Genomic DNA, 22,538 nt, shown 5'->3' on the forward strand with positions numbered 1-22,538 from the left:
ACTCTTATACAATGAAACAACTCCACCTAGTGTTTAAACGCTTCAGGTGTCGCTAATCTAATGCTTTCAAATTTCTTAGCAAGTTTTTGTGAAAGGCTTTATAGTCATGTTTTGTTCTTAGTCATTCTTTTGCATCGAACACTGTATCTTGTTCATCTCTGATCTCATGTTCTGTTGGTCATGTGTAAACTGTCCTGTGTGCCACTGTCTTCGCTCAAACATATATTGAGAGCTAACATAAACATAAAATAAAATGGATTTCAGATTAAGTCATGAGCAAAATTTTTCTAATATGAATGCAAGAATAACAGGATGAGATTATTTACAATTACAAGCCTGTTTTTTTGTACACCAGGAAAAAATGAATACATACAATTCGACTGGCGTAACACTTATTAAAACATTTTTTTAATCTCTGTGCAGTTTATTAGTGAGGCAATTGGGTAATAGATGTCAAATGCACTGTGAAATTGAAAGTCAAATGAAGCCCAATTCAAGGTTTTTATTCCAGCAAAGAAATGTATTAAATAAAGGTATGCTAAATGAGAGTTTGAATAGCAAATAGAAAATTAGCACTGTGATGTTTTACATTGGTATTAAAAACTATAATAGGCTTATAGGGTTGACAGCATTTTTGTTGATACTCCTGTCATAGAATTTGCAATTCATAAGGCCTGAGCTGAAGCTTAGGAATAAATCAGTATTGACATTCACTTCTGGCTAGTACAGCAATTCAGATAGCCCGGGAAAGCCGAGAGCACTGAGCTATGGGAGAAATGTCAGCTTTATCATCAGATTTAATCAAACTCCTCTGCTTGAATTTGATTTTTGTTGTGGCAGCTCTATGATCAGCACTGCATTTCAGATGGATCCCTTGATGTCCTCAATCAAACATTACAAATAGTCATTGCAGTGAAACATCAGTGATAAGCAGGGTTTATTCGAAGATGTCAACAATGAAAACAAAGTGTTATCATGTTGTTCAAGCCAAAAGACTTGTTTTTTTTCAAAGCATTCTTTGGTAGGAATTTTTATTATTTACACTGTTGTGTCTAAATCTTTGCAAGCAATCAATTGTGGTATGTATTGTATCCACTCCTACAAATTTTAATTTCCTGATATTAAAGCTTTATGGAAGGACAGTCATTATTTCTTAGCTATTTTTTTACCCATAGATGATTGATACAGCCTGTTGCTACCATTTGGAGTAAAATATCTGTAAAAAGAGGGCGATGAGAGGTTTTGGTTTCTGTCACGGCTACCTCTCGTGTTTAATGGGTAGTAAGTGAGATCCATTACCTCGGGAAGATGGTCAGATGGGCCCCCTCTGTTTAGATGACAGCTTGGTCTGTTTCTCATCTTCCACTGTGCCTCTACTCAGGCTCCCAGGCCCCACCACGAGGATGTCAGCTGCAGGCAGTGAGACCAAGACTCGTGGGCCAGTTGGTGCCAACAACAGACGCAGTCAGAGCTTTAACAATTTCGACAAGTCCAAGCCCACCCCTCCACCTGCAGGCGGCCATGAGAAAGGTGAGTGACAGAGCAGCAGAGACTGAATGTGATGGATTAGAGAAAACCCACTTCTAATCTTGATGTGTATTTTCTCAGTCTAACGTGCAGGCCGCCCAATCCATAGTAAATAATTTGATAGGCAGTGTGCCCGTTGTTTGTCCTTAAGAAAAACCGGATCCTAGATTTTCACGATTTTGTGCACATTTTTTATTTAGACTAGCTCTCTCTATAGCTGCTTGCAGATGTTTCAGTACTCTGTTTTATACATACCGTAGTTTACACAGAAAGGATTTTCATCAGTAAATAGTGTTACATTCGTTGTACAAACTATTTGCTAAATAAAGGTTTGTGGACTTGCATGTTACTGAAGGAGATTTCAGATCTTTTGGTAAATTTTGGAAGACTTTTTGGAAGCTAAATAACACTGGTCAGGCTTTTCAGATTTCTATTTCAGATTGCTATTTGTTTTTCACTAGCAGTTTTTTTTAGATGAAGCTTAACAGAGTTAATGTCATTACTGTCAACTTTTTCATAAGTTAAAGTTAATCATAAGCATTCAGCAGGCATATGTATGACACCAGGCTTCTTACCATGTAAAAGCAAGATAGTTTTCAAATTTGGTAGTTTAATAAATCACTGTGGCACCTGTGAAGGGAATGTTTCATTTAGTTGTTTTAAGGCAGAGTTAATGTGTCAAGGTCAGCAAAAAATGATCCCTGAGCTCTGATGAGATGTCTGAAATGGGTGTTTGAGTTGTGCTGTGACTAGAATAGATTATAGCCACCAGCCACTGTCTTCCTGATCCAAGCTAATTTCTTCATGCATTATTTCTCATTAAATTCTGTCAGTCCTGAAAGACTGAGCTAGGCCTGTAGGGTAAGGTTCAGGGATCATATTACAACATGGCTGTTTTCTGTTTTAGTCCTAGAAAAATAATGTCAAAAGAAAGTTTTTAAAAACTAAGGAACCTTGCTTAGTGAGGTGCATTACATATAAGGAACATACAATGTACTTCCAGTAAAAATATATTTTTGCGAAACATGGATCAATTTGCAGGTAATATATTTAAATGAATTGGCAAATATTGGTCACACTTGAATCTTTGGAATGCAATGCAAGCTGCTCCAAATTATAATATGAACTAAAATTATTACATCAGACAACAGATTGTTATTTTCCATTGCAAATTGCATTTCATATAACAATTTAGAGTAAGAATTGTACCATGTGGGTATACTTTACCTTAGATGTTGTTTATGTTGTTTATAACTACATGGTTAATTTGAATATAAAATTCAGATGCTTCTACAAATCTGCATAGAGCAAATCACTTTATAACCCACACTATATTAAGCACACTAATTCAGTCTAGGGAAAATGCTGATGGATTCAAGAGATCTAAAAGGGCTTAAAACCATCTTTGTTGCTAAGGAACAAGGTGTTCAAAATTCCTGAGTGTGGAGGAGGAAGAACAGCTGCTTTTCGTGTTTATGATTTATCTGTAATGACTGACTGTCAACAAGACTGCTCTTATAGCAACATTAATAGACTCCACCACAGGGGTTAAAATTTGCATGGTTTCTGTGAGCGCCATTGAATGTAGACAATTCTAACACTGATGGGTAAAATGTGGACTTGCAGAAAAACATCTAAATGCTGTTGTATTAGAGTAAGCTTTGGATATATTTGTATTGGTACATTGGGCTTTTCTACAATATTGCAGTGGAAACTAAAATTAGTATAAAGTAGATGAATTAATAATATTGATGATAGTACATTACTGGGTTGACTTGACTGTGCTTCGAAACATAGGCAAGCAACCAAGACAGAAGATATCATTGAGATCCACTGATACAATGAAATGACAAACTTCAAAAACTGTTCTTATGCATTACAAAACTATTTGGCTTTAAGATTTTAAAACTATAAGACTTTAAAAACTTTTAAAATTATACTTCTCAGGATTAATACAAGAACCTAATTTGCTGGAAAACAAAAAAAAAATAATGCATAGAATGTTTGTTGTTTAGAAAGCGATTCTTTTTTCTTATAAAACAAGCATTTTCACATTAAAGGGAAATGATTTTATATTTGGTATTTTTTCTAAAGCTTTGTTGTACTATTCATTAGATATGTAAACTTGTTCAGTTCATCCTTTTCTGTGTATAGCTTTCATTGTGAATTTACCAGGCACACTATCACAATATATGATATTTCAGTTCCCTATGGCACACCAAACCCAGTCTGTTTCTGTTTTGAATAAGTTATTTTATTTTGTTCACTGGATCTATTGGCTCAAATACCAGATGTGTTGACAGGAAAGGCAGGCCATGTCCTTGTATGCCTGATTAATTCAGCCCTGTGGTGCAAATGAAGTTAAATATTAGCACTTGAATAACACTGCATTACACTGTTGTGGTTTAGCAGCATAGCCATGGATTGATGTGGTTTCAGCAAATACAAAGAGATCACAGGTTGGGAATCATTATCTTGGACCTTGAAAACCAAAAGCAGAAATTCTCCCTTAATTTCTTTTTTTTTTAAGTTCTGTCATTAAAATAAACCTAAGGTCAAGGACAGACACCCCTTGCATTGTCTATGAAAATCGCTTTGCTTTGAGTTTAACATACAGTATGAAGCTGCTTTAATGTGATTTAGTGGTTAGAGCTTTGGACTCTGGACTCACTGAAAGTTTGTGGGTTTGGTTCAGGGATGCTGGTGAACTGCATCCTAGAACGAGCACGCTGGGAAATATGTATACACAGCACTTCGTGAGTTTTTGTATTTAATGATAACACACTACTGTAGTTCAGTTTGAAATCTGTAAAAGTTATTACCTGCCTTTGCTATGAAAACACTGTAGATCCCTGTATGTATGGAGCAGAGTTTAGAGTTTAGAGAGTTATGTTTAATTCTAGCATCTGCTCCCCCTACAGTATAAGAAAGTTATTATACACTATATGCCGTTTTAGTGACTCAGGTTTTGCTATGAAAGCTCCCACTGAAGTTGAGCAAAGGCCACAGTTGATATATACTGTAGTAAATGAGCTGCTCTGGAATTCTTCTATTGTTTGAGTGTGGTTTGAGTTTGACCATGTAAATCCTATATCCACGTGTTTTTCACAAAATGATTCTACCTCTCTATAGTATACAAACTTCAACATTGTTTGTACAAGCTGCTCTTCACAATAGCAGCTAAGGTCACGAGAGATAAAAAGCAGATTGAAATGAGCACAGTTAAAGAAAGGAATGATTTAAGGTGCTATGTAGTTCAGCAATAACTATCGCGTAACTATCAAGTGTTGTCATTATGGTTGTTTTTTTTGCTTAGTATAGAACTGGATGTTCTATAATACAGTGTAAGGAAGTTGGTTAAGGTGCCCTTTAGCGACCAAAAACAAATCTCTTAATGTGATAATATATCTGTTGAAAATAGGCTGCAAAATAATTATTTTGCTTTCCTGTGAGTTACAGCTTTTGGAAAATGGCCCTGGACATAACTATAAATCTCTAATTAGATGCACAACTTTTCTTACTACTGTTTGAAAAATATTTCATTAAAACTGGATGTATTGGGGATAGTATTGCCAAATCTTCATCACAGCCCCTCTGTGTAGTAATCAGCTGAGGAAAGCAAAACTATGCCTATGAATTCAAGGCACCAGGATTCACGTGTAATGGCTGCAATTTACTGTACTTTAGCTAAAATTAGAATCAACCATTGTGCATTGATTGACATCTAATTAGTCTACTGGTATCATTGAATGAGAGAACACATTGAATTTCAGGCTGAACTACTGTGACAGGGAAAAGTAGAAATCTGATTCAACAGGGATAAAAGAGCCTTATCTGTGTTTTTGTTTGGTGTCCACTTTGGAGTGTGGTTCACTGGAAACACGGGACGAACTGTGTCGTGATTGTGGAGCTCTTTATCACAGAGAGTCACATCATAACAAAGATTGTTTTTTTTCTATGAGCCAAATTCGTCTTCCAAAGCTGTGTGTGTACCAAGTGGGTGGAGAATCCATAAGCACAGGCAGCTGAAAAGGAATTGGAGTATTTTAATAGTTTAAACAGGTTTGTGCAGACTGGGGATCTCCTTGTTTTAAAAAAAGAGTTAAAATACTTTGAAGCAGTTTGTTTTTTCTATCATAAAGCAAGTTCAGTGGAATACAGGCACATTAGACGGTTTGTAAAATTCTGCTCCTTTATTTATAGATGTTGTTGTCATTGTAGACCACTGTTAATTTGCAATGTAAAAACATTATGATATGATGAAATGCTTGTTATAAACGCGGTGCATTAATGAATTCACATGCATAATGTTTTGAGCTGTAAAATACTATATTATTGCCTGAGGATTTGAGTGTTTTCTTTGTTAAAGCTGAGTATTTTCTTTTTGAATGTATTTTATCAGTCTAACCAACTTAATAATTCAGTTGTCAAAATAATTTTTATAAAACCTTTTGTTGTAGTTTAAGTCTTTTAATTTTACATTAAAGGCATTATATTGGAGATTACTGCTCTACTTATAGAGGTTGTAGTTTTTTCTTTAGTCTGTATCGCTGACATTTTGTGGGGATTTGCCAAAGAAATGTAATTGCTTCTTGTTGCTCATCCTTACCTACCTGATAACTAACACTTCTTAAAATCAAGAGATCCAGATCTATTGTTCTCAGTCTCAGACACAAAATTCTGACAAACTAGTGTGCAGCATTCAAACGAGTAGATGAAGAAAGTAGATGCTGACATGGAGAAGTTTGAAGATGCTGTGATGCCTTGTGAGAGAAGTTGTTTGTGTCGTGCGTAGAACAGTTAGTTTCTGCCACCAGTTAGACGCAACTTCACTTCAGATAGCAATACATTTAGAAAGCAAAACAACAAGCTTTTGTTGTATTTGTTAATATACTGTAACTGATTCATTGTTACCCTTGTGGACTTTACACTAGTTCCTGTAGTAAGGGAAAAGCACTCAGTGAAGCTAAGCTGTTTCTTTCTCATGAGATATTTTATTAGACTCTCAGGTAGTGGAAGATCGTAGTGAGTGTGGCTTTAGGCTGTTTGTGATTTTTCTCTTCTTGCTTCCAAATCTTCTCATATTCCAAGGTTGGACAGCCTGGCAGCTTCTTATTAGACAGGTATACTTGGACAGATAAGTCATTAAATATGTCCCAAATATTTGAGTCCTTTGGGTCAACCGGTGGTAGTCTCACCAGGGTATTTCAATATGCTTCTAAAATCATCTTATGAACCATTTCGTTATTTGAATTGCATCTTGGAAGGCTTCATCAACAACTTAACTTTTTTTTTTGCAACTGCAAGTTGCTGTTTTTATTATCACACCTGTTACAGCACGTGAACTGTTCGTGGATGAATCATGGCCCATTATGCAGTCTTTTCCTGCTCAAGTTCTGTTTGGCCAGTGCTAAATTTACCTGCAGAAACCAAGATGGTGCCTGACCTCATTTCTTTTTCTTCAGTGTTGGTATGCAGGCAATAATACTAACTCTTGCTGTTTGAAAACTGGCCACCTCACTCCAAACTTGGTTAGTCCTAGTGAGCACATCATGAGCTTGTCTGTGCACGTCACATGTAACAGAGACCATACGTCAATGAACAATGTAAATGTTATCTTCGTTTGGAAATGTATGATTTTATTCTCCTCAAGTGGGTTTTGTTCTGCAGTTTTTTTCATTCTAAACTTTCTTTAAATGTGTATAGTATATGTTATGTAGCAGACATTGAACTTTAAAAATTGCACTTAAAAAAACCAAATGAGTCTTTACCTTATTAATAAGAGTTTGTTTGCTTTACAGAGGAAATACTGAATAGAGCTTAGCTCTAGTTCTTGTATTCATGTTTATTCATGTGGAGTAACTTCTCAGTTTTAGAAATTAGAACAAGAGGATATTGTCTAACTCACTTGAAAGAGCACAATGACTGAGAGGTTCTGTACTTCCATGTGGAAAGATTTATCAAGGCAGCATTAGTTGCAGGGATGTGATTAAACATTCCTCTATGTAAATTACTGTATCTTCCCTCCAGAAACATCATAAACTTTGAAGCCCACAAAAGTCTTCCTTTAAGGTGACTGGAATTATTTCTTAGCTGGAAAATCTGAAGGCTCTGAAACTACCAGGTCCTTGAACAGCTTGTCATAAAGGCCGTAATACTGTACTGTATGTTCATTGTTATTTTGGAAACATCTTCAGTATATGACTCATATCAATGTTACAATGTTGATTTTGTAAGAATTTAATAATTTATTAAGAAAAACTATTTTCATACTCTTTTTTCATTGTGTAACAAATGGCACGCTCAATGTTTTTGGCAACTAGAATTGCTTTCACCTGACCTTAAAAAATCAGGTCATATACAGTATATCAGAAAGCTGCAGTGGCGGTTATGGTTTTCACAGCCGGATATGCCAGTAATTTGACTGATCCCATGATGATATCAGGAACAGTTCAGTGCTCCTGCTGGGCCTGACAATTTAATTTCCAATCCTAGTGAAGGGTCTTTGCATTAATAGACCACATCCTGTGAGCCACTGAGGTTAAAGAAAAGAGAGTTATGAGGCTTGGAAGTTAGGAGTAAAAGAGTTTAGAGATGTTCTGATTTTATATTATACAGCTGAACATTTTGTCATATTTAAGCGCATTTAAAAAATATATTTTATAATTATATTTATGTCTTGTATTCTTTGATCCAGATTGTGTATTGGTGGTTATTTTTTATTCTATTCAGTATAGAATCCTTAACGATTTGCATGTGAGAATGAGCAGCAACTCAATCAGATGATTAAATTTAAAGCAAGATCCCTAGTTCATTTTCATACTGAAACATTACAAAATGTTTTATGCCAACTGATTTGCAGCCCCATTTTAGAACAATTAGTGGTGAACAATGCATTATTGTGGTTGTATTATTTAAGTATTGGATTCATCCAAACATTTGAATTAAGTGCCTATTGTGAGTTTTGCAGAACACTTACTGTACAGTGTTCTCTTGTTTCATATCCGTGGAACTGGAACATATTTAACTCCCAACAAATTTGTCTGGTAAACCGATTCTGTTATGAATGTTCTTTGTAATTTTCTCTACTTATTGGTTTATTGCATTATTGTTGAACCAATTGGTATGGTATACCGGCAATCCTGAAAGATTTTGCAACAGGAGTTTGATGTTTTTTGTGTGTGTGGTGAACTTTATTTACCAAGCTCTTCCAAAAAGCTATTAAATGGTACTTTTTTGTGGTTTCTGTGTGGATAGGATTGTAACTTGGCAAAAGGAAACTCCAGTTTCCCAGGACGTGGGAGCACAGTCAGTGTTTGCATTGAACTGCTTCAGCACACTGATAATTACAACCGGTCTTTCATTCAAGTATTTATATAGGAAGCTGTTAGCAATTTGACCTACTTTTCTGGCTGTTGGCATGGTTAATTCATCTAAATCACTTTTCTAATTACTTTGTGTGACTGCTTCATAATTAGAAATTAAGTAAGCAAGTGAAAGGAAGTGGAGTGTTTTACTAATTAGGGCACATTAATTATTTAAAGGTGCAAATAATGTGCACATAGAATCCAGACTTGTACTGAAAGAGTTAAGCTTTTATTAAATATTAACCTTAATCTCTGGGTAAATTTATTCTAAGAGTTTTGATGAAATGTAATAAATTCATTAATTAATTTTGAGCTATGACAATGGGTTAAGCATTTGTCCCCCAGATTTCAGCTGTGCTCTTTTACTTATGAAAATGAAATTAAGTGCCTTGCCCCTTTGCTTGAATTGAATTGGGAGAAGCGGTTGGAAAATGGATGGAGGTTTTGAAGGTCACTTGAGAAAAGTTGTGTAGTTTAAGAAGTTCCAACCAGCACACTACTCAGGTTTTAATCATAGTAATAGACATTGTGTTTTATTTGTAACATAACAAAATACCTAGTGGTTGAGCATGTTTTCATTGAAATATATCCTTTATATGTGTGTTAATACTGTAGTTACAGCATTTTTTTAAACGTTTTTAACGTGAAAAGTGTTAAAAAAAAATGTGTTTTCAGATATCAGCCCTAATTGTTGCTCCTTGAATTACCCCTAACACTTGCTTTGGAATGGGCTAAAAAATGAATGTTGCCAAATGAATTTGAAAGCTTGAATGCTTCTAATAAATCTAAAACAGAAGTTCATCTGAGCTTATTCATATACTGTGGAAGGCATGTAGAATTTCTCATTAGTCCTTTGTGGTCCTAGTTAGCTTGTCTCACTGAGCGATCTAGAAGTTTTACACAGAACTTTGCAATACACAAAACATTTTTCTTTATATTTACATTTTCTATATATATTTGTGATTTTTTGTGCAGATACACAGTACAAACAAAAGCAAACTAAAAATCATTATTTTATAGTATTTGATATACTACAGTGTAGTATTTTATAGTACAACAATGTACTGTGAGTAGTAAATTTCGGTTTAATGGATAACCGTTCACAAGATAATTCGGTTGATTTTTTTTTTGCCTGAAGCCTAAAACCTCTAAGTGTTGGAATTTTTTTTTTGTACAAAAGCAATGCCAGACAAGGGGAGGGGGTGCCAAAAGGGCAGTGAGTGCTACACAGATCGGTGTGGAAAGAGGAATGCCGAATGTTTTCTGTAGTATATTTTTAAAAACTGGGATCACATTCACTTTATGCAGAGAGTCGTGGGGGTGAAATCTGATCTCCCACTCCCCCCTCCTCCCGGAAGCGTTATTACTTGTGTTCTTCTGGAGACGGTGGATATATATTGACAGTTCAATGGGATCGGGATATAATCATACTTCTGAAGATACTGGATCAATTCCCTGCAGTGACTGGGTGAGGAGAAACAGTGGCTATAAGGAGAACAGTCTTCCCCTTAAATTTACTGCACTGGTCTCACAGCTTGGCGTCTCTGAAAATGTACACAAACTCTTCTGCAGTTTATTTTTGAATTTTAAATGTCTTCTACGGATAGGTTACTGTTACTGGTGCATGTCTGTTAAAAGCAGTTAATTTTTTCAACCATCTGCCTTATATTAAGCCTCTCTTGAAAAAAGGGTGACACTGAGAGTAGGCAATGATTCTGTGTACATACATCCTGGGAAGCTGCTTTCTGGTAAAGAAAGTGTGAAAGGTAAGTTTTGCAGACACAAGAATTTTCTATTAACCTTATTCAAGCAGTTGCTTTAGAGCAGGCTTAAAGGCTTAGGTTGAAAGCTACCTCTGAATTGTTTTATGGAGAGTTGAATGGCTTCAGGTTTTAATTTTTTTCTAAACTCTTATTATTCTAACACTCTTCGGTTTCTAACCTAAGGGCCAAGGTGTAACCTTAAACTGAACTATCCATATTTGTCATTCCATAAATTAAGTCTTAACGGAGAGTGACCTTTTTCACTCTGTATTATCTTTCTAAAAACATATTGGCATCTCTTTGAGGAGAGGTATTTCTAATGTCTAGTGATCTGTGTTATTATTATTAACGGAAGTAGTACCGTGCCACAATCTGAGATTTGTTGTTTAAGAGCTAAATTCTTGTGGTTACTGTCAAAACAAGCTAAATTAATAAAAATTAAATTCTGAGTCATTTATTTTGTTTGGGTATATGTTTACAGTAGGTGCAATGAGGAAATTGTATCACATAGAACTTAAGCCAAAAATGACAAATTAAGTCTGCAACTGTATAATTTAAAGAAAAGGTTCTTTGAAAACTCTGCTGGGTATAGCAATCCTTGATGGTCATGTAAATGTTATTTAAGGAAAAGCTTTACATAATAAATATGCATAACTTATTCATATTTCTGCATTTTATGACAGAAATAGTTACTCAACAAGGATATAAACACATTGTTTTACTGTGTTTTTCAGAATTCTGTTCTTATAGTTTAAAGGCTTCTATTTGAGAAAGCAGGCTGCTGCTTCTTTTTTTTCCTAATGGGTCACAACCTAACGTATGACACAGAGGAATAATGTCAACAATTGAGATATTCATGTGAGCCATCTGAAGAGTGGTTTTCCTTTTATGGGTAGCTATTATAGCCGCCACTTTTTATGTAAACTTGTTTTTATTCTCCTCCCAGAGCCGGCCGACAGCACGACCACACAGCAACCAGGCATGAATGAAAATGCGCAGCCTTCAGTTCCCATGAGCAGCAGCAGCAGCACGAGCACCATCAGCGGCAGCTCCTCTTCGGCCATCCCCCAGCCCAATTCTGCTAACAAGCCCTGGAGGAGCAAGTCCCTCAATGCAAAGCACACCGCCACGTCTTCCATGCTCTCCGTGAAGCAGCCCAGCCAGGAGCCGCCCAAGCCCCCCGTAGAAGCCGTCAAGTCGACTCCCAATGGGCAGAAATCAATGCTGGAAAAATTAAAGCTGTTCAACACTAAAGGGGGCTCCAAGTCAGCTGGACCGCCCCCTGATATCGCTGTGTCCAGGGATACTGCTCCGGAGAAAGTAGAGGCCACCTCCAACACCGAAAGCGTGGATGATCTCGATCCATCAGGACGCTGCATCAATGGAACGGGAGCAGTCACCAGCAGCCCCAAGATTGCTCTGAAGGGCATCGCCCAGAGGACTTTCAGCAGGGCCCTGACAGCCAAGAAGAGCTCCCTGAAGGCGGCCGAGAAGGACAAAGACAAACAGAAAGACAAGGAGAAGGACAAGGACAAGGACAAGGCGAAGGAGACGTCCAAGAGGGTGTCGGTGACCGAAAAGTCAGAAGTGAAGGACGAACCCAAAGAAGAGCCGGTCGGGCCGGCGGTGGTAGAACCCAAGAAGACTTCCAAGATCGCTAGCTTTATTCCCAAAGGGGGGAAGGCCAGCAGTGCCAAAAAAGAGAGCTCAGCGCCAGCACACAGTGGCATACCAAAACCTGGTACGACAAAGGCTCCGGTGGGAGGGAAATCTGCAGGTGCTCCTTCCTCCTCCTCCGGGAAAGATGGGGAGAGGCCCCGCAGCGTGAAGCTCGGCCCCGGGATTTCTCTACCTAAAGGTCAGCTGGACGGTCGGAATTCTAGCTCTTCTTCCAGCCTGGCCTCCTCTGAAGGGAAGGCGGTCACGGGAGCTCAGCAAACCAGCACCGGGGCCACAGCCAGCACTACTCAGACCACAGGAAGTAACACAATCAGTGTTCAGCTACCTCATCCTCAGCAGCAATACAACCACCCCAACACAGCCACTGTAGCACCGTTCATGTATAGGTAAGGAGCTCTAAAAAAGACCGTTCCTGCTGTAGCAAGAGGCAGACAGCCAGCAGCAGATTAATACAGGCACACAGTATGCATTCTGACTTCACTGTGATGAGCTTTGCTGACTTTCACTTCTGTGAATTGTTTATATTCAAAATACAGCACTTGGGGCAGAGGCTTTACTCATGGTGATGAATGGGAGACTTCAGCCTGGAGTTAGAAGTTCACAGTTTCTGTTTGAGTAGTTTTGAGTTGAAACACTTGGGAACATGTTATGAAGTAAATGAAAAAAACTTGCTTCTTTTTTTGTGGGACACTGAGCATTTCAGGCCCTTTTCAAAATGCAAAATTTCACTGTTTCTGCTTTTATGTTTTTTGAAGATGGGAAATATTACCAGCCAGTGTGTGGTTCAAAATTGGTCATTAAATCAGTTCCCTTCATTTGTTTTCTTAAACTCCATAGGTGTCTTTAGGCTATGTCTTCTCGAATTTATTAATCTTCTGCTACTGCTACTACTATTAAACTGGCAAAACATATTATCTTCCAAACTTGGGATTATATTATTAAGACAAAAATGAATACAACCAATCCTGTTAAATGCATAATGTTTCAGCTAAAGAAAACTCCAGGAGTGGGTTTTACTTCATTGCATTCAGTGGAAATAATGAAGAATTCATTCTTTGTACATAAATAGAATGCAATTGCTCACATTCATGTTGGTCAGAGCCTGCTGCTGGTCACTATTTCTTTTGATACAAACACAATTGCACATTTCAGCTGAAGGTCTTTTGTATTTTAGGTTTTTGATCATTTTAAATGAATATTTCTTATCCTAGAAGCACAGTTACAGCCCAGAAGTGCTTAACTATGTCTAGAAGATTTGTATGGATGGATGAACCATTCTGTTAGCAGGACGTAGCACGACATGGGACTAATGAATTATGTAAAATGAGTCTGCTTCTTTGGTAGGAAGCACTCTGGGTAAGTTGGTACGAGCTTTTTCTTCCCGCATTGAAAACATACTTTTACTGGGTTTGTAGGTCACAGACAGACATTGAGGGAAATACAATGACTGAGTCTGGGTCAGGAGGAGGCAATGTGGATCCTGCAACCTACAATAAACCGGGACAACCCTGTGTGGAGGATCTTGCAGGTAGGCCTTTGGAGCTGTCTGTGTGTTATCCCTTCTGCTTTCAGGGACTAAACGCATGTAGTGCTGGAATGCAGGATGTGTTCAGCAGGATGGCTTTACATGGATTTGATATTGAACGTGGGCTTCTGTAGTGTTTTGAATATGTCACTTTTCTGAGCGATAGCTTTAAATACCACACTTGGGCAATACAAATTTAATAAGCATTTTATTCCTTTTTCTCACAAATGTATTTTTTTTTCTTGCGAGTGATAATAAAATAGGAAGTGGCCTTTGCATTGTCTGATGGTAGCGGCTTGTTCAGTGCCTCATGTTGTGTGTCCACTCCCGTTTCTTTAGGTCTCTGTTAGAGCAGGAGCCTCGAAACCTCCAGCAGAGGGCAGTCTTTTCAGAGCTGTCACCTGGGAGTAATCTCCTAATTCACTGTGACAGTTATGGAGAGCAGAGGTGAACCAATCCATTCAGACAACATGGAGGTGTCTGGCTGAAGTTAAAATATTAATGTCGTTCTCACTCACATGCAATAATATAATGGAGCACATTAAAATCTGGAATGTTAAACAGTCTGATTCTGGCTGCTTCTGAACAGTTCATTTCCCTTCCTGTAATAAAATAAAAAACTTGTTTCTGTATAACATTGAGGAAATTGGCTAAATAGTGAATTCAGTTATATTTGTACACACTAAAACAATCGCCCTTTTCTGAACTGTGCTTGTCTGAGCAGTTTGTGATTTTGACATCTATGTGTCGTGGAGTGACAGACAGGAAGGTTGAATGGAATGCAGGGCAACTTTTATTGCTTTTTTAAGTGAACTGAGGTGAAGCTTTTTTTTTTGTATTTGACTGATTTAATAAGTAAAACCCCAGCGGGTTGAATAGACATGCCTGTGAGCCTGAGCGCAAGTTATTTGGGTTTTGTGCCCTGTGCAGCTTCCAGTGCCATGACAGCCTGGAAATAAAGGCTAAACGGGGTGAAAGGAAGAAAGGGGCTAATCTGCATGTTAAAGGCAGAGTGAGAGTGAAAGACTCTGGTGATGTCATATAGTTGCTAAGGATTCTTACACAAGATAGGCTCTGTGTGACTGGCTGGCCGGCCCAACAGGCCTTTTTGCTGTCTGTTAAAGCAGTCCTTGGCCTCAACTGCACGAAAAGCAGCCCTTGGACATAAACGTTTTCCGAACAAGGTAGCAGCTTTCTCCAGCTTAAACCGCACTTCGCTGTTGTTCAGCAAGGGGAAAAAATATCCAGCATCAAAGAGGGGGCTAAAAAGTTCTGCTCTGACTTTAAATATAAGGAGATATACAGCTTCTTCCACTGTGCGGCAAACCAATGTAACCATCAGAACCGACCTGCCGAAAAAAGCACAGGATTAAGCGGTCACCTGCCTGTGCCTTTCCTTCCCTGTTCGCTTCGTTTGTGAAAGAAGAATAATGCGTCGTCAGAAAGAGAAGGCAGCTGTAATCAAACATAGTGGCTGTTCTACAGAAGGATTGCAGAACGAGACTAGTGTGAAGAACAGAACTCCTTCAAAGTCAAAGTTGTCGCTGAGTTGCGCTGGGCTCAGCAAGTCCAGTCTCCAGCCCAGGCCATTAAACAGCACACCTGTGTGTCGGGTACATGACCCGGTCTTCACTGCGCCAAAGTTATTGGGAATCCTAAAGCAGCCTTCAGCTGGCGTGGCAGGTGGACAGAGGAGCGGAGTTATGCCAAAGGGCAGCTGTAGGCCACCGGTCAGCAGGAAAAGCAACGCAGAGACCGAACGGACACAATCTGCTACTAAGAGGGTAACATGGCAAAATGTCAGCATAGATCCCACCAAGAGAACCCGGCTATATCAATTCCATGTACAGCAGACTTGCGTCTGGGATGGAATAGCTCGTCTGAATGAAGAGATATTGCTGACAATGCTTGATATTTATCAGAAATTTGAACGTAAGTGAAATGTTAGTTCTTATCCACAGGCAAAAGCGTAAAGGCTAGATTGTCTTAAAGGGAAATAAGGCAAAGAGGGGGCAGGTCAGATAATATTTGCCATTATGGAGACTTTTGTTGAGAGGCAAGCTTTTAAAATGTACTTTTTTTATGTAGCTGACCTTGAACAATCATCACACTTCTTTAAAAGAAGGTTTAGAACTATGGGTGGAATTGTTTGTGTAATTTCAGCTTCCTGGAAGGCTAAATTTCAATTCTGCAGTTACTACAATGTCACAACAGGGACCCTTCCACTGTCCAAATGCTATAATCTTCTGTTTGACTTTGGTTAAGTTTGCACCTTTGATCACAATACTAGAAAAGTAGGTTTGATCATTTATACAGTGTAACAGATTAATGACTTCGAGTGAGTTTGCATATTGACATTTTTCAAATGATCCATTTCATTCACTCCTGCTTTATTATTTCCTCTTATTCATATTACTAACTTTTTGGAACCTGTACAGTATTTTTATAGTAACCCATGAGTTTAAGTGCCCTTGTACTTGGTTGCTGGAACGTTCAACCTATAGCCAGCAGATGGCTCTGTTAGTCATGGTTTTCGATCAGACTGCTGTAAACAATGCACTGTAATGATCTGTGTAACAATTTCAATTTGTTTCAGGAGAAGACCCAGAGGCACGAAGGCTGCGAACCGTTAAAAACATCGCTGACCTTCGACAGAACTTGGAGGAGACCATGTCCAGTTTACGGGGAACTCAAATAACCCACAGGTCTGTCCCAGATTCATCCCAACACCAACTTCAAATGATTTTCACTTGGCATTTTGTCAATGTGCGATGAGTGAATCTCCGTCTTTGTCGACATGGCAAGCTAAAAATTAAAATCAGAAGTTGAATTGGTAGCAGTAGCGCCTCTTGGGGTCATAAATTATCAAAGGGTTTTCTAGGCTGTGGAGGACAAATGCTCTGTGACGACTTTAAAGAGAAACTGTGGGTGGTGCTGTTTGTACTAGTAATAAGTTTCATTGCTCCTGTGGGCAGAGATACTAATTTGAAATGCTGAGCGCTACAGTCTGGAAGGAATTAACTGTTGGGTTTAGCAGTGTGGAGATTGCCATCTACTGTCCATTTAGAATTAGTGTTTTCCAAGCTAATGTCTGTTAAAGGGAGCAGTTAGCTGCAGTAGCATAAACGTCTCTTTAGAGTAGCAAAGCTTAATTATAAATACTACATCAGGCAAGCAAAGGTTTAATTTATGCAGCGTTGGCAGTCAGCAGTTATCAACAATTATCAACAGTCTCTTTGTGGTCTGTTCCTAGTAACAGTATAAAATGTGCCTTTAGAAATGCCCTGGCATTAGGACCTCAATAACAGTACATTACAATCATCATGCAGCTTGATAGTAGACATCAGCTCATTCACTCATTAACCATCGGATTTTTTAACGATATAAGCGCTCACAGTTTCTGAATGCATCAGGGGTCTTGTTTTGAAAATGTCCTCTTTATGCATCTCGGAGTTTCTGTCCCATAACTCGAGCATGAAATTGTGCTAGACTGGTTAAAGTGGACTCCTGTGGTTTGCTGTTACAAAAGCCTTTTTCTGTTTCCCAAGAAGATGAAATGGGAAGAACGAAGCTTCTACAGTGCCAGCTGATATTTTCAGTAGCGTTTTTTTTTTATCTGAATGAAAGAATCTGAAATGCAGCCAAAGCTATTGTTTAAAAAGTGGCTTTTGGTTTCATTCTGGACTCCCACAGAACAGAGTGAATTCTTTTGATTCTGACTGTTGACCCTTTAACTCTCTACTTGTTTATATCTGTATCATTTTTGTGGCACATTGCAATCAGTAGTCCAGTCAGTACAGCAAGAGTTTCCCATATTTGGTTATAAAGGGATATTTTACACAAAGATCTGCTCTGCTTAGAATGTTCCATAAACTCATTTTAATGTGTGTTTTTTATTTATTGGAAGTGTTCGATTTAATTATGCTGTAAGTACTATATATGCAAATATGATTTGCTTGTAGGTGTGTTCAAACTAAAAAGCTTTTTAAGTATTTGAGACCAGAAACCAAATAATTAATTCTATGTATTCGATGTATCACAGTCAAATAAATTCAGTGACATAAAAGCCAAAGTTCCCTGTACCTTGGCCAGTGGCCAGATGTTAACAGGCTCGCTGAAATGGCTGTCTGTTTTTGGTAATGTATCTGGTTCCTAGTGTGCAAACCTTTAGAAATGGCAGACAGGAATATATTAACCTCCAGTAATAGGGAAAACATAAAAGGCCCATATTACAGTATTTGCTTTTCTTCCATTATCAGCTCTCCTGTCGTGAAAATTATTGCAGAGCTAGAGCTCTGTTTTGTATATGCCTGCTCTTTCATCTTTTCTTTTCCGTCATGTAAAACAAAGGCCTAAACCCAAAAGCGCAACTGGAAAAAGGAGTGACAAGCTGTCCGATAAGCTGGGACATGTGCGTGTGTCTTGCTGGCTGCGTGATGCGAATTCTTTGCCCTCTTTGCCTTCATTTCCAGCACGCTGGAGACCACATTCGACAGCAGCGTCACCACGGAGATCAGCGGCCGCAGCATCCTCAGCCTGACGGCCCGGCCTACGCCGTTGTCGTGGCGACTGGGGCAGTCCAGCCCCCGGCTGCAGGCCGGGGACGCCCCCTCCATGGGGAACGGTTACCCGCCCAGAGGCAACGCCAGCCGCTTCATCAGCTCCGAATCCGGGAGGTACCTGTACTCGGCCCCGCTCCGGAGGCAGCTGGCGTCCCGGGGCAGTGCGGTGTGCAGCACCGACCTCGCGGACAAGGCCGACGAGCTGGATTTAGAGGGCATCAACATGGATGCCACAGGGTACATGAGCGATGGGGATGTACTGGGGAAGAACATCAGGACCGATGACGTAACCAGCGGGTGAGTTGAAACGGGACCTTCCCAAGACAGTGATGTTTTTCCAGGTGGCATCAGCAGTCAGTTCTGGCAGGAAGTTTACAGCCATAACCATAGTGACACCACAGGTTCTCTCCAGTTAAGCCTAGCTAACACAAATCCATATACAAATATTTTTTTGCTAAAGGCGCAACTAACTGGTTCCCCATGTTATATGAAGGACAAATTGCTAATGTAAAAAAATAATTATTAAATCCAACCACAAGATGGCAATGTTTGTGTGCTTGTTTTGCCTATCAGGCAAATTGAGATGTAGTGAAAGAAAATCACTATGTATAATTTTTTCTTGGTTGGTTTATTTCTTCTGATGCTTTCTGGTTCATTTGAATTCCACTTATCTTTATTTAAATTTGATTAGCTCCTAGGTCACATTTTAAAAAGTAAAAAAAAACCCAGTTTCTTCATTTAATCTCTGTGTATAATGTCTGAGCACGAGCTTATAATGTATGGGCTAATGGCAAGGCCATTCTTTATTCATAACGTTTGTGTAGTTTTTATTATAATGGAAGTCTAATATTTTCATTTTTTTTTTCTTTGTGCTTGCCTCATTTTTCCAACTGGAGTTAAAAAATGCCATCACAAAGCAGGAAGTGTTTTTTTATATAAATAGGGTACAAGATGAAGAAAAAGGACTTTGGTTTTTCAGAAGGTTCTGCTTTCCGTTTAGCTTGTATTGATGCCCATCTACTTACATTTGTTTTAACTGGCAGCACAGAGGGCAAGACAGCCAAGTTCTTATGAGGCTAAAATATAGAAATGCCTAGTAAAAATAATCCTTTCAGAATGCTCTTAAAAAATATAGGCCATGGGAAATATTTTTGGCAGAGCCTAAATATGTGTATGAAGGCCTAATTTACTGGAGATTTTGGGGATATGAGCCAAAGGACATTTGAGTTAAAGTGATACACTACAACAGTGTATTCTTTTGAATGACAATTAAAAAATAACACATTAATTTTATTTTATTGCTTACTGCAGGGTTACACAGCCAAATAGTGTATACATCCGTTAAGGAATGCAAGGATATTATATTATATCATAGTATAGCAAGTTCAGGGATGAATTTTAGGATCTGAAGGTTGGTCCCAGGAGGATGCAGGCAGTCCTGTTGTACCTGGTTCTACCACAGGGGGGTGCAAGGGAGGAGAGCAAGCAGCGCAAGAGGAAAAAGAGTGGCAAGAAGGAGCCGCAAAGCGACTGTCAGAGCAGGAGAGAACAGGGTGAGAGGAAGTATAAGGAGAAACACGGAGACAGGAGAGGGCTGAGTTGTGCAGAAATTTAAAATTCTATGTGAATATAATTAGGAAATAAAGCTAAGGAGTACAAAACAGTGAATATATCAATGGTGCTTAAAAGTAACATCAGTGTTGCTGTGAAATGAGGTTTAAAGCCTTTAAATAGTCAGAGACATCCATTAATGATTGCATGTATCTCATATATTTCCATCTTTGGTGTCATGTGCCACATTATGTGTTATTTTTTGTTAAAAAAAAACAACTAATTGAGGAGATAAGGACATATGACTCCTCTTTGCTGGGGTAAAGAAATATAGGAGTAAGCTTTATAAATTGTCCCCGATATAAGATAAGGTGTCCTGGGTAGGACAATCTATGTAAATCAAATACATGTTTAATGTAGTTGCTGCCATAGACTAGAAAACAGACTGTAATAGTCTGTAGGCTGCAATTGGCTAGAAAACATCAGGCTTTTATTTCAGTATTGCCTGAAGATTTCGAGGCAGCAATTTTTTGTTTTGTGTATTCTTTAATACTGCACTAAGTGTTTCAAATAGCCAGGTTTTCTCAGGTGGTTGAAGAGCACAATGGAGCTGCTGATACAAAGCATGATAACAGAGGACTAGATTTAATGTCTTAACATTCTTATATGTCCTGACCAAATGTTCCTGAATAAATGACCTTTCACAGTGGGGGAAGTTGTTTCTTTTAATGACTAATCAGGCAGATGAAAACAGACCTTGAGGACAGCTGGAGTTTACAAAGCAAATGACATGACTCTTCTAAGGCCAGTGCAAACAAATGGCTTGCACTCAGCACACAGGAGTACTATGGTTGTGATCAAGCTGACACCAGGGAGACTCATGTTATTCAGTAACTAAGTTAATGGGAAGCCATATATTGTAAGAGGGGGGCTTTTGTAGTGGATCAGTGGACAATGGCTTAGAGGGGGGTAAATCTTTACTGACTTGGGCTGTTCAAATAACCTTGGTAAGGCAGTGAACTTTAGAATCGAATGTTATTAAATGTCTCTGCTCTTCTGAAGGGCCATTCCAGAATTTTCCTGTAAGACAGTGGGGCACACAAAATAGCCTTGTCAGCCACAGAGGAGATTTGGGGAGCCCTTTAAACCTAGAGACAGTCTAGAGAGTCCCATAGCAGTTTGAAACCCACTAAATGATCTGTCCAGCTCTCGTCACTGGAACTGCCATGGCAAATTTTAATATGGACTCTTTGCCCTGCGGTACCGATTTTAATATTTCATTTTGCCCCGCGGATGTACATTTAAATTGACAGTCTCTGTTGAGATGAGCTGCCAGCTAGATGGATTTGGGGGCTTTGTATATAAAATGTCTGAAATATGCAGTAGGTAGAAGGATATGTCTGTACTTTAGACAATTGGCCAAATAGAAAAATAATTGTTTTTGGCCATAATCAATACCTTTATAGAAAAGAATGGCATAGACTTCTTTCAAAAGTTTATTTGTGAGTCCTGTCTGCGGCTGTACTTTTAGGTGTTATGAGCTTCTGAATTTTTACATGGAAAGAGGCTACTTGTCCCATCCTGCAACAGCAGTTGTGCTGTAAATCGTCTGAGCTCTGTTCTCTCTTTCTGTTCTTTTTTGCTGTCTTTCATAGAAAATATTATTTTAGGACTCCTTAGAATGTCCAGAACAACGTAATCACTTGATGTTCTTAGATAAAATTGTTGCTGTGCACACCTGTTATTTATGCATGGAAGGCTAGAGCTGTTCATAAGAGACTTCAGCCTGTAACCGTCAATATGAAATTACCTGTCTGTCTGGTTCTTCTGCATTGGCTGTGAGAGATCATCTGTGTCAACAGGAGGTGTTTGATGTGTAATGGTTTAATCTTCTCAGAACTGGTTTCATTTCCCATCTGGTATCACATTAGCCAAGGGGGGTGAGATAACAGTTAATCCTTTGAATATTCTTGAAATATAGGCATTAGTGCAGGAAGGCACCCCCTTCCCCGCACACACACACTACAATAAAAAATAAAAGTTGGTTTAATTTTTTGGGGCTGTATTGTCTTGAAAAATCAATGTGCATTTGTGTTGTATTTAAATTCTGTGCTTCATTTTTGACAATCAAGTTGTTAATTTGCTTTTAACATATGCTGTAAGATGCAGCTGAAATGGGTTTGCGGTGCATCAAGTGTTTAAAATATACTACCTTGTCTCTCATCTGTAATGATGCATAGCAAATAGTAATAGTGGTAAAAGCTAGCATATGTTAACATCGACTATACATAGCTATCTACAAAGAGAGAGGAAGAAAAGTGATCTATTCCCTTCTAGACAATATTGTTATTGTGTCTATCTCATTCGTTAATCTCTGCCACAGGCTATTCAGTGTCCATCCATCCCCCATCAACTCAGTGACACCTTCCTCCACGTGCCCCTCTAGGTTCCTTGCCTGTGCTTGCTGTGTTAAAACTGCACAAACTTGCTGAGGTGATTCAGATCTTACCCCAGGCATCCCCTCCTCCTAGCTCACACACATTAGTGGGAGTAATTGGGGCTG

The 22,538-nt window shown here is 38.7% G+C and overlaps 1 protein-coding gene across 1 annotated transcript in view; it reads left to right on the forward strand.

The window, feature by feature from the left end:
* The window catches only part of nav2a (neuron navigator 2a), a 124,688-nt gene that overhangs the window by 42,304 nt on the left and 59,846 nt on the right, over positions 1-22,538 (forward strand). Inside the window, exons 7-11 of the mRNA XM_088934843.1 lie at positions 1,382-1,530; positions 11,604-12,723; positions 13,753-13,865; positions 16,459-16,567; positions 18,335-18,721. Coding sequence (XP_088790969.1) covers positions 1,382-1,530; positions 11,604-12,723; positions 13,753-13,865; positions 16,459-16,567; positions 18,335-18,721 — 1,878 coding nt within the window. The remainder of the gene's footprint in view (positions 1-1,381; positions 1,531-11,603; positions 12,724-13,752; positions 13,866-16,458; positions 16,568-18,334; positions 18,722-22,538) is intronic.

This window comes from Atractosteus spatula, chromosome 16 (genome assembly GCF_055471065.1).
Source record: "Atractosteus spatula isolate fAtrSpa1 chromosome 16, fAtrSpa1.hap1, whole genome shotgun sequence".
NCBI lineage: Eukaryota > Metazoa > Chordata > Actinopteri > Semionotiformes > Lepisosteidae > Atractosteus > Atractosteus spatula.